The sequence below is a fragment of the Aethalodelphis obliquidens genome, unplaced genomic scaffold, assembly GCF_003676395.1.
Source record: "Aethalodelphis obliquidens isolate GAN/ISIS:26980383/991018 unplaced genomic scaffold, ASM367639v1 scaffold80, whole genome shotgun sequence".
Lineage (NCBI taxonomy): Eukaryota > Metazoa > Chordata > Mammalia > Artiodactyla > Delphinidae > Aethalodelphis > Aethalodelphis obliquidens.
In genome coordinates, this window is record NW_020838024.1 from 6,298,243 (window position 1) to 6,313,946 (window position 15,704).

Consider the following 15,704-nt stretch of genomic DNA (forward strand, 5'->3'; position numbering starts at 1 on the left):
TAGAGAAAGCCCCCATGCAGCAATGAAGCCCCAATGCAGCATTAATTAATTAATTAATTAATTAAAGTAACAGCTATTTCAGGGACTTCCCTGGTGGCGCAGTGGATAAGACTCTGTGCTCGCAATGCAAGGGGCCCGGGTTCGATCCCTGGTCAGGGAACTAGATCCCACATGCATGCCGCAACTAAGACCCGGCACAACCAAATAAAACAAAAAAGTAACAACTATTTCAGAACAATGTTAGTATACTTAACACTATTGAACTGGATGGTTAAAAATGGTTAAGGTATTTCAAATACATAATACAGCTAATAATACTGTATTACATATTTGAAAGTTGCTAAGAGAAAAAAATCTTAAATGTTCTCACCACAAAAAAGAAATGGTAATTACATGACATGATGGAAGTGTTAGATAACACTATGGTGGTAATCATTTTTCATTACATAAGTTTATCAAATCAATGTGTCATACCCCTTAAACTTACATGATGTTATATGTCAGTTATATCTCAGTAAAGCTGAAAAAAATGGTTAAGATGGTAAATTTTATGATGTTTTTTATCAAAATAAAAAAAATATTAAATCTTTAAAAAGTGACAACAGGACAAAAGAGTTGGAATGTTGCTGACTAATGGACCTAGATACCAGAAAACAGTTTCTTGATAACAGATACAATTTAGAATACTAAGCCAAGCAAAGGGAAATTTTCCTCAGTGTGAAAAAGAAAATTAAGTTTAAAAGTAGAAAAAGGTTAAGGATTTTTAAAATCAGTATTTCCTACATTTTCTAAAACGACATGCTTTATGAGTGTAATTAAATTTTTTTTAATTTTAAAAACAAATAGTTTGTGTCTCTAACTTCTCAAATTTATATAATACTACTTAAGGTTGGCTTTCTATAATTACAATGTAAGATTCAAATTAATCAGTTCTTAAAAGGCTTACCTTATTAGCTGCTTCTGTCACTATTCGATTAAGAAACTTCATCATAATTGTTGGTGCCACAGGGTTGAAACTGTCAAAGTTTTATAAAGGAAGATAGTGGTTATGTGATTAATTAAAAAATACAGTATGGGGGCTTCCCTGGTGGCGCAGTGGTTGAGAGTCCGCCTGCCGATGCAGGGGATATGGGTTCGTGCCCCGGTCTGGGAGGATCCCACATGCCGCGGAGCAGCTGGGCCTGTGAGCCATGGCCGCTGAGCCTGTGTGTCCGGAGCCTGTGCTCCGCAACGGGAGAGGCCACAGTAGTGAGAGGCCCGTGTACCGCAAAAAAAAAAAACAAAAAAAAAACAGTATGTATATAAAATTTTAAGCAGAAATTTCATTCTATTTCTATTCTATGTGATATAACACTCTCTTCCTGAATTTCTTTGGGAAACAGTAACCTTTGATTATTATCTCCACTGAGACTGTCAGAGATTATAAATATTAGAGGACATCGACCAATCTGCACATACTTCCTAAAATAACAAAAGATAGCAAGCAAGGTTGAAATTTAAAACACCTGCCATGTAATTTGCAGTTTTAGAAAACTTCACTGAAACTCATCTCAGAACTTCATGTAAAGTATGAGAATCTTGATGAAACTGGTTAGGTAAATCCTACCAAAAACAAAGGAAAAACATTAGCTCAGTTTCATTCCCATGTAAATTTATTTTCAGATTTATATCTACCAAAACAGGAAAAATGTTATCTATTCAATGTATTGTAACCAGAATTTTGTAGAAATTAAGGGAGACATCAAATAGCTGATATCCTAAATAGTAAAATGTATCAATGGGATTTTGAGAGCAAACTTCTTAGGGTCACTACAAGTTATAATATTTTTTCTAAGATGTCATTTTCCAAATATTTTTTGCCTTTCTATACTTAGGCCATTAAATATTTAAAGTTCATTAACCCATAGCTACTTTATCCAAGTTTACTGCAAGAAACTTTAGGTTTCTTCTATTATACAAAGCCTTTATGTTATATTTTACCAGTACTAACACTATGGAGAGAGTTAATGTCATTACCACATGAAATAGATCTTACAATTGTTTACTCAATAGTTACAGCAGAATTTCAAAAGCTGTCCTTACTTCAACTAGAATTATCAGTTCTCAGATCATCTCCAAACATTTGTTGTTTGTTATATTTTGTCGCTCTTAGTAGAAACTCTTTAAAAACTGCTATCTGAGGGCTTCCCTAGTGGCGCAGTGGTTGAGAGTCCGCCTGCTGATGCAGGGGACGCGGGTTCGTGCCCCGGTCCGGGAAGATCCCACATGCCGCGGAGCGGCTGGGCCCGTGAGCCATGGCCACTGAGCCTGCGCGTCCGGAGGCTGTGCTCCGCAACGGGAGAGGCCACAGCAGTGAGAGGCCCGCGTACCCCCCCCCGCAAAAAAAACACAAAAAAACCCTGCTATCTGAGACCGATAAGGAAATACATGGAAGCTTGATTCTGAAAGGAAACATATTTAACACGTTTTTTTTTTTTTTTTTTTTTTTTTTGCGGTATGTGGGCCTCTCACTGTTGTGGCCTCTCCCGTTGCGGAGCACAGGCTCCAGACGGGCAGGCTCAGCGGCCATGGCTCACGGGCCCAGCCGCTCCGCGGCATGTGAGATCTTCCCGGACCGGGGCACAAACCCATGTCCCCTGCATCAGCAGGCGGACTTTCAACCACTCTGCCACCAGGGAAGCCCTGTATTATGTTTTTGAAATACCTATTGTTACAGTTAACTGTAGTTGGCTCATTCTCTTTGCTGTATAGTATTATATGGTATGACTAAATTAAAATGTATTTAACCTGTCTGTGATTAATGGACATTTGCATGCTTTCAGTTTTTGACTCTTTTAGATAGCATACACGTGTTCACCAAACACTTATACGTGCTTTTTGGTGAGCATATATTTATGCTTTTCTATAGTGGATATATACCTAGGAGTGGAAATTCTGGATGTGTTTATATTAAGCTTTGTAGATACTTCCAAACAGTTTTCCAAAGTGATTGTACCATTTTACCGTCCCACCTGCAATATGTATGAGAGTTCAAGTTATTCCACATTTGCACCAACACTTGGCATTTTTCTTTCTTTTTCAAGGTAGCCATTCTGATGAGTATTCAGAGGTATAACATTATGGTCTTAATTTTCATTTCCCTAATGACTAATGAAATGGAGCACCATTTCATATATTGACCATTTGGATGTTGTCTTTTGAAGTGCCTGTTCAAGTCTTTAGCTCATTTTTCTGTTGGGTTATATCTGCCTTTTTCTCATTTACTTGTAGGTATTTTTTATATATACTCTATGTGAGTCTTTTGTCAGACATATATATTGCCAGTACCTTCTCTGTGATTGCTTTTTCAACATCTTAATGGTGATTTTTGGTGAACAGAAATTCTTTATTTTAATGTAGTGCAATTTACATATTTACCCTTTTTGCTTGGAGTCTTTTGTATCTTATTTGTGAAAATTTTGCCTACCCCAAGGTCATCAAGATACTCTTCTATATTTTCTACAAATTTAGGTCTATAATCTGTCTCAAATTTGTTTTTACAAATGGTATGAGATATGGGTCAATACTCATTATTTTCAGTATGACAGCCAGTTGACCCAGCACCATTTTTTGAAAAGACCATTCTTTCTTCACAGAATTGAAGTGTTACCTCGCCCTTAATTATGTCGACTCTGTGTGTGTGTATGTGTGTGTGTGTGTGTGCGTGCGCACAAACAATACAAAAGTGTATGAAGTAAAAAAGTGAACACCCCCTTCTAGACATGTGAAAATGAATAGGTGCTATAAATGGTTTGATTTGTATTTGTTTTAACCTGTACAGAGAGAATTATGCTTTTTTCTTTAAGTGGGATAACACTAAATATGTTACACAGCTTGACCTTTTACTCAACTGTTTCGGACATCCTCTATATAAATACATTGCCTCAGTCTTTAACACCTGCATGGCATTCCATAGTATGAATGGACGTTAACTTTTTTGGCAGCTCCTCTAGTCATGAGTATTTTGGAGGTCTCTATCTTTCCTCCATTACATATAAATACTTCAGGAATAGTCTTGTGTATCTATCCTTTTGCATTTGTGTGAGTGTTTCTACAAGGTAGGGTTCTAGAAGTGAAATTATTTGTTAAGACAGTACGCACATTTTAAATTTGGAAAGGGTTGGCCAAGTTTTCTCTAGAAAGGACATAGTTGGTAGTTCTAACCAACGTTTTTAACAGTACCCTTTTTCTATACATCTGCCAGCAGTGGATATTACTAGTCACTTGATAGGTAAAAAGTCATGATTATTATTATTTGCGTCTTGCTTGAACTCCTGTAGAATGAGCAGCTTTTATATAGCATTACATGGTCCTCTCCTTCTCATTTGCTTTTTGTTTGTATCAGTTTATTATACTATGTAACTGAAAGTTTATCAGTCATTCCAGTTTTTCTCTAGTTCCTCAGTTGACCTGCTTTGAAGACAGCTGTCTCAGTTGCTTTATACAAATTTATCCAAAGTTAAGCTTATAGTTTAAACCAAGGATTATTCAGTGCAGGCCAGTTTACCAGAAGTCAAATCACGGAACAACCAGTTTATTGATATTTTAAGAGTTTTCTCAAATTTTTGTTTCTTTCCTATCCCTGCCTCTACCTCTAGTAGCCAAATAGTTGATATGAGCTCTCCTAGAGCCACTTGAAGGTTTTATCCTGACTGTAGTTAGGGCTGGGGCAGGGCATAATTCAAGTCAGGAAGGCTGCACTTACGGGAAAGCCTTTTCATTGTTTATATCATTGCTGTAGTAAAGCTTTGAGAATCCTGAATCAATTTTGCAAATCAGTTATCTAGCAGATTGATTTTTGGAGAAGTAATTCTTTAGGTATGGCTGACAGAGAGCCAGAGGGTGGGAGAGTATATCAAAATTCCCAGGAGGGAAGTGTAGTTTGGAAAAAACATCAATTGATATAGCATCTTAATATAACTTTGTATTTGGAAAGTTTAGAAAATACTGTGTTGTTAATACAAATTTTCAAAACTTAAGATTATACAAAGGTGTCTTAGTAGGAATATACAGGAGACATGGTAATGAAGCTATATAGTTATTCTCAGTGTAAGAAAAGAGGAAGGTATTTTTATATTTCTTAAAATTGAGTGTTACAACCTTGAGAAATACTCGTTTAACCAGCTGTATTCTTTTAAATTTTATTTTATTTTTTTTGGCTGCATTGGGTCTTCGTTGTGGTGTGCGGGCTTCTCACTGCGGTGGCTCCTCTTGTTGTGGAGCACGGGCTCTAGAGCGTAGGCTCAGTAGTTGTGGCTCACGGGCTCCAGAGCGCACGCTCAGTAGTTGTGGCGCATGGGCTTAGTTGCTCCGCGGCATGTCGGATCTTCCCCGGACCAGGGCTTGAACCCGTGTCCCCTGCATTGGCAGGTGGACTCTTACCCATTGTGCCACCAGGGAAGTACCCCAGCTGTATTCTTAACACAAATTCCCTAGCAAATTGCCCCTCCCCCCAATAACCATATAAATAATCAAGCAATATAAACCGAGAGAATTGGGTCTCTAAGAAACAGTTTATAAAGTCTGTCAGTTCATTAATGACTGTCCAGATTCATTCCCCGAAACACAAACTCCAGTTTTTCCCGAATAATGAACCATTGTCACGGTTCCAGTCCCAGTGCTGGCAGAATTCCTGCTAACCTTAGCTTACCCACTCTCATTTCTCATTTATATCATGTCCTATTTATGTCAGCCAACGAGATAAAGATTACTTCCTAGCCCTCAGTGACATAGTTCCGTAAATCCCCAACATAAACATGTAGCAAAGCAGACAAACCAAAAGAGCCAATTCATTAACATTAGTAAATTCATGGCAGTCTGCGAGCAAGTGGCCACATTATTTATCTGCTTCAGAAAGTCATTCCACAAATATTTCTGGAGTGTCTTTTTTTGCCTGACTGGGTGTGAGGGATGCAGCCCTTGCCCCGTGGGCTCTGCAGGACTTTGTAGTCACGTCTACTTTTCCTTATATTTCCTTAAGGATTTCACCTCAGGTTATCTGTCCTGAGTTTCTACTTTTTCACATTGGTAAATATCTATCCTTTTAGATTTTAGTTGCTATTTAAAATATTTAGCAGATTTCAACATGGATTTACAATTTCCCCTTCAGCATTACCAATTTTGCACCTGATGTGTGTATGTTTTTTAAAAAATTATTTCTAGTTCCGTGCTGCTATAAAACTCTCCTCCCACATCAGCAGCTTTGCACCTAATCTAGGTAGACGCGTTCTCATAAGCATTCAGTGGCTTTCCTTCTTTCACAGGTATTCTTCTCCTAAATTGGGCAGTGCCCTTGGTTTGTAGGTTTAAGTGTTACCCCCTCCCACTAGCTCTTTGAGTTTTTTATTCTTTTCACTTTAAATTCAACGCCCCTACTCCTTTTCACTTTTATTTGAAGTGCCCTGAAGTCAGCCACTTGTAACTGCTTGTGGGGAGATTCTGGTGCCAGTGTGTATACCTGGACTTGCATATCTTTTCTCCTTCCACCAGGCACCAGCCTCCCCAAATAAAATCTGAATGTTTTTTTCTAATCCTCGCAACAAAACAACCCTCTGCTGCTTATAGTATCCTAGACTTCTAATGTATCCTTACAGGCTTACAGTGCTCTTTAGTAACCTTAACGAATATAATGATTACAATCTAAAGACTATTTTACTCTTTCCTTGGTGCCTAGAATCTCGTTAGTGTGGCAGTTCTTCTCGGGGCTCTCTAGGTTTTCTTTATCCCTGCTGCCCTGTATGTGGACACGTGCAAGTGTAAGTCAACTTACTCTGACTTTAAGAGCTCTCTTGTCTACCTGGTCACTTCAGGCCCCCCTAGAAGCAGAGATTACCATGGGCTCAGACGGACAGGTAGGCATTATGACTATGCTGGGCTCCATAGCAAAGAGGGGAACATCATTGATTGAGAAAGACATGTCACGTGCAGGCGGATTAAAATTTCTATTGAGACAGACTGAGAAATATGCCCTTAACCATGGAAGTTTGTTAATCAAAGGTGACTCCTGGGTTTAAGGCTGATGTTTTGTAATGAGGCATAAAAAATTTTTACTGCTGTGAACAATAATATGAAGGGTAGGTAGAACATGTCCTCCTGTGGGTTGATTGTATTTTGTACTTTAGTTACTTCTTAGACAGTTATTTTTTTTTAAGAGACTCTGTGTCTTTAAGAGAGCTCTGTTTTCAGAATGTTATCTGCAAAGATTCCTCTAGGAACAGTTGTGATTAGTCATCATTAGTCAACTTGCTTCTTGAAGGCCTAGAGCTTGTGTTTTTGTTTGTTTGTTTTCCAATTGCTACATGGGACCACTCATAGTGCCTGGCACATGATGGTGAAAAACATGCTCCCGTCTGAGAGTCAAGTCCAGAGCGCTTCCTGTGCTCTGTAAAGCTTGGCAAGATCTGACTTCCCTGCTGCCTCCCTCACGCTCTCCTCCTCCTCACTCCATCCACGCTGGCCTCTTGGCAGTTCCTGGAACACATCAATCCCACTCCACCTTAGGGCTTTTGCTATGTTTTCTACCCAAGACACCCCGCTCCCAGATAGCCTCATGGGGCTCCTCTGCTTCTTTCAGGTCTTTGCTCACGTGACACCTCTTCAAAGACACCTTTCCTGACCACCCTTTTATGTGTAGTTGCCCAGTTTGACCCTTATTCATAGCAGTCATCTCTGATCTATTATTATGTAGTTGTTTTTTATTGTATCTTTCCCTCCACTGGAATATAAGGGTTTTTTTTTTTTTCAGAAGATGTTGGGGTAGGAGTTTATTAATTAATTAATTTATTTTTGCTGTGTTGGGTCTTCGTTTCTGTGCGAGGGCTTTCTCTAGTTGTGGCAAGCGGGGGCCACTCTTCATCGTGGTGCGCGGGCCTCTCACTATCGCGGCCTCTCTTGTTGCAGAGCACAGGCTCCAGACGTGCAGGCTCAGTAGTTGTGGCTCACGGGCCTAGTTGCTCCGCAGTATGTGGGATCCTCCCAGACCAGGGCTCGAACCCGTGTCCCCTGCATTAGCAGGCAGATTCTCAACCACTGCATCACCAGGAAAGTCCATAAGGGGTTTTGGCTATTTAACACAGCTGTGTTTCCTAGGCCTGCTACATGATAGGTGCTTGGTAATTATTGAATGAATGAATGCATATTTAGATTAATGAATGAATGCATTCCTACATATATAGTGGCCCTGTAGCAGCAATGCCATCTAATTCCAGAGCAGCATCTGAGATAGAAAGACACAGATCAAAAAGAAATTTTGTGTAGGCTTCAGTTCTTAGCCCATAGCAACTTGAATTAAAATCTTTTATCTTCTTCCATTTACTAGTATCCCAGATTCCTTGGCTGCCATGAACTCTTCTATCTAGCACAAATAGGACCCCCTCATTTATTCCTACCCATCTCCACCATCTTGGTCCTCTTGTTTCTCCATGAAGTGTTTGGTCCTATACCACTGTTCCTAGCATGTCTCATGACCTGGGAAGGGTAGTTATTGTTCTCTACACCTTCAGGGCTCTTGTCCTTCCTTTGGGTGGGACTAGGCAGAGAAAAGGTGGTTGTACATGCTGGTCAAGAACCTAAGCCCAAAGAGAAGGCAGAAGCCTGTGAATCTGAAATTAATGCTCACATTAGATCAATGTCTTTGATTCATCAAGTACCAGATTAATTGATTTTTTCCAAGGTGCTTTCATTATGTTCTTTGTTGTTTTTATCCTCTGTACTTGGTAATATATGCTTCTGTAAGTCTCAGAGTACTTGGTATTTTTTCCATGTACTAACTCCACAATGATTTCATGATATTAATACAAGCTCTTTAGCTCTATTCCTCATGGCAGGTGCAGCACATTAGCACCAAAAAATTAGACCATAATGCAACGATAGCTTACTGAAAACATCCATAAATATCTCATAAAAGCTTAGAATTTCCTTAAATCAGTAACATCACTGTCAAAGAGCTTTCATCTGTTACCCTGTAAAGAGTGATAAAATACCTAAAACATAACACGGTTCTGTATATTATAAACTGTGGTTCTTTACATTAGGTGGTTTTAAATTTATTTAGGTAGGCACCTTTTTTATATTCCTACCTTACGTATGGGCCTTTTATCATTTATAATGCCATTGTTGCCATTTTAGTAAATAAGGTAGTTTATGAGCACCGTTCATCAGTGAAACAAATGGCTTTCCTGTTATTTAGCACTTGGTTAAACAAAGGTTTAATGATGTAAATTCTGTACTACCTTTTTAAAAATGCTCTCTTCTCATTGTCTCATTTTTCCTTATTGGGTGGATGACTGGCTGTTAATTGAGTAGCCTTATTTTTCCCTCTCTCTCCACCGTCCCCTAAGACGGAGGAAAGGAAGTACTGTCCATGCACCAGATCCTCCTTTACTTATTACGGTGTAGCAAAGCCCTGGTTCCCGAAGAGGAGATTGCCAATATGCTTCAGTGGGAAGAACTTGAGTGGCAGAAATATGCGGAAGAATGCAAAGGCATGATTGTCACCAACCCTGGGACGGTATGTGCTGGTGTTGACAGTCAGAGACTGAATCACCTTCGTTTCAGGTTTGAGTGTTTTGCAAAAACGATAACAGAACATTTTTAAAGATTTACGTACTCATTGCTTCTTGTTCTTTGAGTAATTTTTTCCTTTAAATATTTAGTAAATAAGAAAAATATAATGTAGGCATATTTAGTAGTAATTTCATCTGCTTAGTAAATTTATTCTGATTATTATGGAGAATTTTGAAGTGTTTAGATATGTTCAGATCTAATTTTTTGCTGAGTATGAAAGTAATATGTCTTCACTATAGAAAATTAGGAAAATAGAAAAACGGCCCAATGAAGATAAAAATTACCCATAATTCCATTCTCCAGAGATGATACTATTCACTTTTCTAGTTTATTTAGAATAGACATATTTCATATTGTTTTGAAACAAAATTGGCATCATACTATTAAATATTAACATTCAGACCTTTTCCTTCTTATCCTCCTCCAGGAACAACCACCACAAAGTCGTTTCTTTTCCTTAGTCTTAAATCTCTTTAGGCGTGTAATAAAAAAAAAGCCCCTAAGTTATTTAATTAACCCCCTGTTATTGGGCACCTAGGTTGCTTCCAGATTTTTGCTATAACAAATAATGCTGTGTTGAATTTGTATATATGTGTGTAAACATGTATACATATGTATGTATTTATCTTTGAATGTGTCCATTTAATTCCTTAAGGTAGGCACATTTTGAAGGCTTTTGGTACATGGTATAAATTGCCTTCCAGAGGGTTGTAGAATTTGCACTCTGACAAGGAGTATATGAGATTGCCCATTCCTTCATACGGTTATACTAGTTTAACAAAAAACTTTGTCAATTTGGTAGGAAAAAAATTGATACTATTTAGTTCAGTTTTCTGTTTATTTTGGTTTCTAGCAAAAATTGATATTTTAAATGTTTATTGACCTTTAAATTCTGATAATGGCTTATCGGTATCCTTTGTCTAACTTTCTTTTGTGGTATTTGTCCTTTTTTATTGATTCTTTGCCATAATTGTTACAAATATTTCCCATTTTGTTTTGTAAATTTTTGGCTTTAAAATTTGCTTCTAATGTTTATTTTGAGGTAAAAATATAAAAATCAAAGCAGAGAATTAATAGATAAGTAGTTTTCTCTTATAAAGAATATGCTGTTCTATATATTTATTAAAAAATTGTTTTGTCTAAAATGTTATTTCATAAAATAGTTATATATTGGCATCTTATCAGGATACAATTTTCCAAAAGTGGAGAATTAAAATACTTCTATGTAAAGAAACAGAGTAGTCTATTTAAACAAAGCTGTTGTTTTTAAAAGGCTGCCAAATTGCTTAATAGCCTTGATTCATAAAAATAAAAACTCTGGATCAATTTGTTGTAGCATGACAGTAACATCTGCACAAGCAAAATGTTGCTATTTTCAAATCAAATATTCCAACTAATACTGATTATTTTAAACAAATCTAGAAAGTGAAAGTTTAATAAAAACGTATTTAAACATTAAACTTGTTTAAAACTAAAAAATTTATACAATTTTTACTGTTATATTGTTTAGCCACACAAATAATTATTAAAGTAACTTTAAAAGAAGTATACAAGTCATAGTACTATGCAAGTGTGACTCTGGACTTAATTTTTCTTTAAACAGTTGCACAAATTTACATTTCTTCTGTCAGTTTTATAGTTGGGTCAGAGGATGGGTGGGTGTGATGGTGGTGGGAGACATGCCTTTTCACCTTGGTAGGTCTGCTTGAAGAATCCCATGATTTACTGTGGAAACACTTTCATCCTGGGGCTTTCTTCCACAGCCTGGTTAAAATTCCCTAAGATCCTAGGATCAGTTGGAGAGCTTTTGAAAATATAAGAATGCCCTGATGCACCCCACCCCATATGCTCCACGTAATGGGGTTCAAAGATCTGAAGTTTAAAAAAATAATCCCCAGTTGCTTCTGGTTCACTCCTTGCTTGTTTTTGAGACAATGGCGTAGAGGATATTTACTCCATCACCATCGTCATCATTCAACTCAGTTGTTGAGGGACTACTACGTGAGCCAGGTGCTAGTGAAGTATATACATTATATATGTTGCTTGTCCAGCTGCAAACTCACAGCATATCCATATGAAAGGAGTTTGTGATGAATTATTGAATCAATGGACCAATCTGAAAAAGCCGGTCAGGAAAGCTTGTAGTTTTTGGTGAGTCACTGGGCCGGGCTGCCAAGGAATTCTTCATAAACATTCTACTGTAGTATTTAAGGAATCAAGAAATTGTATAAATTATTGGCACAATTGAATGTACATACTTGAGATGGTATATGGCCAGTTTTAAAGATAATAAGGAGACCACAGGTTAGTCAGGGTGAAAGGTTTATGTTGGAAAGTAATTGGAAATAAATTAAGAAAGCTATGTTTGGGTGCCAAGCTTAGGGACATGTTGAAGTTAATTTTTTTTTCTTCTTTTAGTATTTAGTCTTAGTGTAAAGGAGAAAAATATTATGAAAACTCAGTATAATAAAATATCCTTTCATTATATCCTTTTGAGAATAGACCTGGCACCACATTTCATCCTCTGCAGTACTTGCTTTGGAAGATTGCCCAGTGGTAAGGATATTGGGGAATTTATTAAAATTTCCAAACCATTATGGTCACATTAAGTACTTTATTGCTGCAGAACTTAGAAGAATTAATCTCCTTCCCTAGGAACTTTGCCTCTGCTGGGGAATACTTTGGTCATTGGCGAGAATGTTTTTTATTCTTCTACAAAAATGGTGTGATAGATACTGTAGTGTGTGGCCAAAGTCTAGAACTTATTTCATCCCCTCCCCCTATAAATTAGAGATACTATAGATGTTTTAAATGACTATTTCCTCTGTTGATACCATAGCATGGTATTTAAAATAATGAAAACATGAATACTTCACTAGCGTTTTTCTGTGGGGCAGTCCCTCTTTTAAAAATGAATTCTGCTGCTTTGATGCATAAAATACTGGAAACAATTCTTAGACCCAAATAACATGTTGCTACTGTTGATGGGCATTTAAATAATTTTATCTTAGGTTTTCTGTGACCAAAATCTTCTCCAATTATTAATTTTGAGAGCAGAGGTCAACTTTTCAAGATGCTAGTAAAATTTTGACTGTTAAATGACATTGAAATATTCTTTAAAAACTGAAGTCTAAGTTGTTTTTTCACTAATCTAGATGAATTTATGCAAATCTTTTTACTTTGTCACCAACTTGTATCTGTCAGATGGCTGACTAGGACTACGGTTGTGGGTAGGGTAACCAGCTTGTCCCAGTTGCTGGGGGCTTTTCCAGTTTTAACATTGAAACCCCTGTGTCCTGGACAAACAAGTCATAGTTGTTGGGCATAGCTGTTCAACAGAATGAAGCTTATTGGCCTCCATGGGGATCAACTGCATAGCCTTGGCTCTAAAGCAACTGAGCCAAAGACGCCACAATCTCTTAGTAAGAATTTAGTTTCTAATTAGGGACTGCCCTGAGCATTGAGTATAAGCAAGAAGGTTGCTAAAGCACACTCTCTGTGATTTTACCATCTTTTCACAAACTTAAGCTTTCAAGATGAAAGATATTTTACAAATGGATCCTCATACTTAAGTAACTTAAGAAGGAACCAGCTGTTCACTTCTTTTTTTATTAGACTTGGGGGAAAAAAATAGACTTATGAAACTCTCTATTAAAATTTAAGAATGGCCTCCATGGACATAATAAGAGAAGCTTAACTATTTGGTCTTTGTACCACCATACCTTTTAATTTAAAGGTATAGAGTTAAAGGAATACACAAGGTACACAGAGAACTAATGGGGGAAAATTATATAGAGGCATCTGTCTGTGCCTTCTGCGTAGAAATAAGCTATTCATTTGAAATGTGAAATTAAAGCAGAATAAGTCAGCATATCTCTTTCTGGTCATGTGGAATACTTCCTCTGTGTCTTTGGAGAGGTTAAGGAAAAGTTACATCTGCCTAAGTGTCCTTTCAAAAGTTTAATTTTTAAAGGTTTCTATGTGGATGGCAAACAAGGACAAAATCATTGTTCATTATGCCAAATGGCACAAACTCATTTATAGGGATGACATTATAGTTTTTATATAGTTTAGCTGCTATGATTAAAGGGTTTTTAAATGACATTTTCCCTTTGGGGATGAGGCTTTCCTAGGGGAAAATCCGATTACTTTCTTCCCTACTTAGATTAAAGACAATACTTAAAGAATTCTTAAGGGAATAAATGGCTTTGATTTTTCTCTCTAGAAACCAAGCTCTGTCCGCATCGATCAACTGGATCGTGAACAGTTCAACCCCGATGTGATTACTTTTCCTATTATTGTCCACTTTGGGATACGCCCTGCACAGTTGAGTTATGCTGGAGACCCACAGTAAGATATTTTTCAGTGTTTGTCTTAGCCAATTTCACCTTCTACTAACAGCTGAATTACCGAGGAATCCCCTTTAGTGGATTTTTTCTTTTTAAAAATTAAGACCTGAAATGAGCCATGTTTCCAAATTTAGGTTACCAAATGAAGCAGGTTTTGGTAGCTCCTGAAGAATTATTTTCTCTACATGTTTGACTTTAGGAAATTACTGTTCAATAGATTATCCTTGGCAGTCTTGGTCATATGAGTCCTGTATGTTTTTAACCTTTAAGGAACTTTTCCTTTATCCATCATTATAGTACTTACTGTTATGATTCTTTTTTATTTTTTTCAGTGCCTTCTAGAGGAAAGTAGCGCCATGTTGGTTCTTAGCACTGCCACATTTACGCAGAGTTCTGTTTTTTGGGTACATCTTAGTAAGAGCCCAACATCCCATGCAAAGTCAAGGGTTGTATTGGAAGGAGAAGCCATGACTTCTGACTCTTAGAATTGATGTTACTTTCCAACTGGCATGTTAGTGTTTTGCTGGGAGAAGATGAAGATGTGTGGGAATGGAAATAGTACCATTATATTCTTCAGGAGTGTTTGGATTCTCTACCTTGTTAAACAAACAAACCATCTCCTGATTTAATTTTTTTAAAGGATTCATAATGGGAGAAAAGGGCATGGGAGATTTTCAATTCATAAATCCAATTCTGGCTGATATATTAGAAGAGGCTAAAGAGTTTTGTTCTTTTTTCCCCCCTTTGGATAAAAGTATGAAGCAGTGAACCAGGCACTGTGTAAGTACTTCTTTCTTTCCTCCATTCTCTAAAAAAATGTTATCAGAAAGGAGACACCCAGCTAAGGCCAAGGAAGGAGCAGTTTCAGTATGACAGAAAATCTTAGGAAAGTCCTTTCTTTTCAGAAAAGTGTTAGTAGAATGTGATTAGCCTCTCGTGGACTCTCAGATGGCAGGAGTGTAAACTGATAAAAGACTTCATATTCTCTTCATTTCCAGGATGCTTTAACTGTGATCCAGGTTATAACATATTTGGCTACAAATATGCTTATTTTTGTCATGGCATATACAAATTGATATACACCATTTGTCTTTTTTCCCTTCCCAGTGGAAAAATGGATGTATGTAGCTATGTAGCTTGGGTATTGTCCCAAAAGGGGTTCTCTTTTCTAATACTCTCCAACTTTCACTTTCAGTGAAGGCATTTTGGACACGGACAGTATCTTTATTAAGTAAGAGGTCTTTCAACAAACATCAGAAAACACATATTTAAATAAAACGTGTTACTTTTAAAGAGGTAACAATGAGAAACCATACATGTTTCTGTGTCTCCCTAGGAATTTTTTCCAGAGAGATTCATCCGTATAGTGACACCTCATTTTCAACCCATGTAGGCAGCAGTCAATAAGTAGGTTGCAGCTGCCTCTTGGTCATCCTGCCCCTCAGCGCCCCCAGATCACATCCTTCCTTAGAATGAAGGTCTGCTGCCATTAAGGATATTCACAAGAATGCATTTATGATTGAGCAGGCCTGTTAGAACACCTGGCTTTATTGCACTTCAGATTTGCCTTCTTTTTGTCTGAGGTGTCTGTCTGTCCTTTTCCTTAGGTACCAGAAACTGTGGAAGAGTTATGTAAAACTTCGCCACCTCCTAGCAAATAGCCCTAAAGTCAAACAAACTGACAAGCAGAAGCTGGCACAGAGGGAGGTCGGTATCGGACCCTGTTCTCCTGTGACTAATGGTGATGCATTT

The 15,704-nt window shown here is 37.5% G+C and overlaps 1 protein-coding gene across 6 annotated transcripts in view; it reads left to right on the top strand.

Annotated features, from left to right (window-relative positions):
- Nucleotides 1-15,704, top strand: part of DROSHA (drosha ribonuclease III) — a 128,554-nt gene that overhangs the window by 45,890 nt on the left and 66,960 nt on the right. For 3 of the 6 annotated variants that reach the window (XM_027092682.1, XM_027092684.1, XM_027092686.1), the window contains 4 exons: nt 9,378-9,547; nt 12,106-12,159; nt 13,829-13,953; nt 15,560-15,659. In XM_027092682.1, the coding sequence (XP_026948483.1) occupies nt 9,378-9,547; nt 12,106-12,159; nt 13,829-13,953; nt 15,560-15,659 (449 nt within the window). The remainder of the gene's footprint in view (nt 1-9,377; nt 9,548-12,105; nt 12,160-13,828; nt 13,954-15,559; nt 15,660-15,704) is intronic. The other 3 variants (XM_027092685.1, XM_027092687.1, XM_027092683.1) reach the window with 2 other exon arrangements.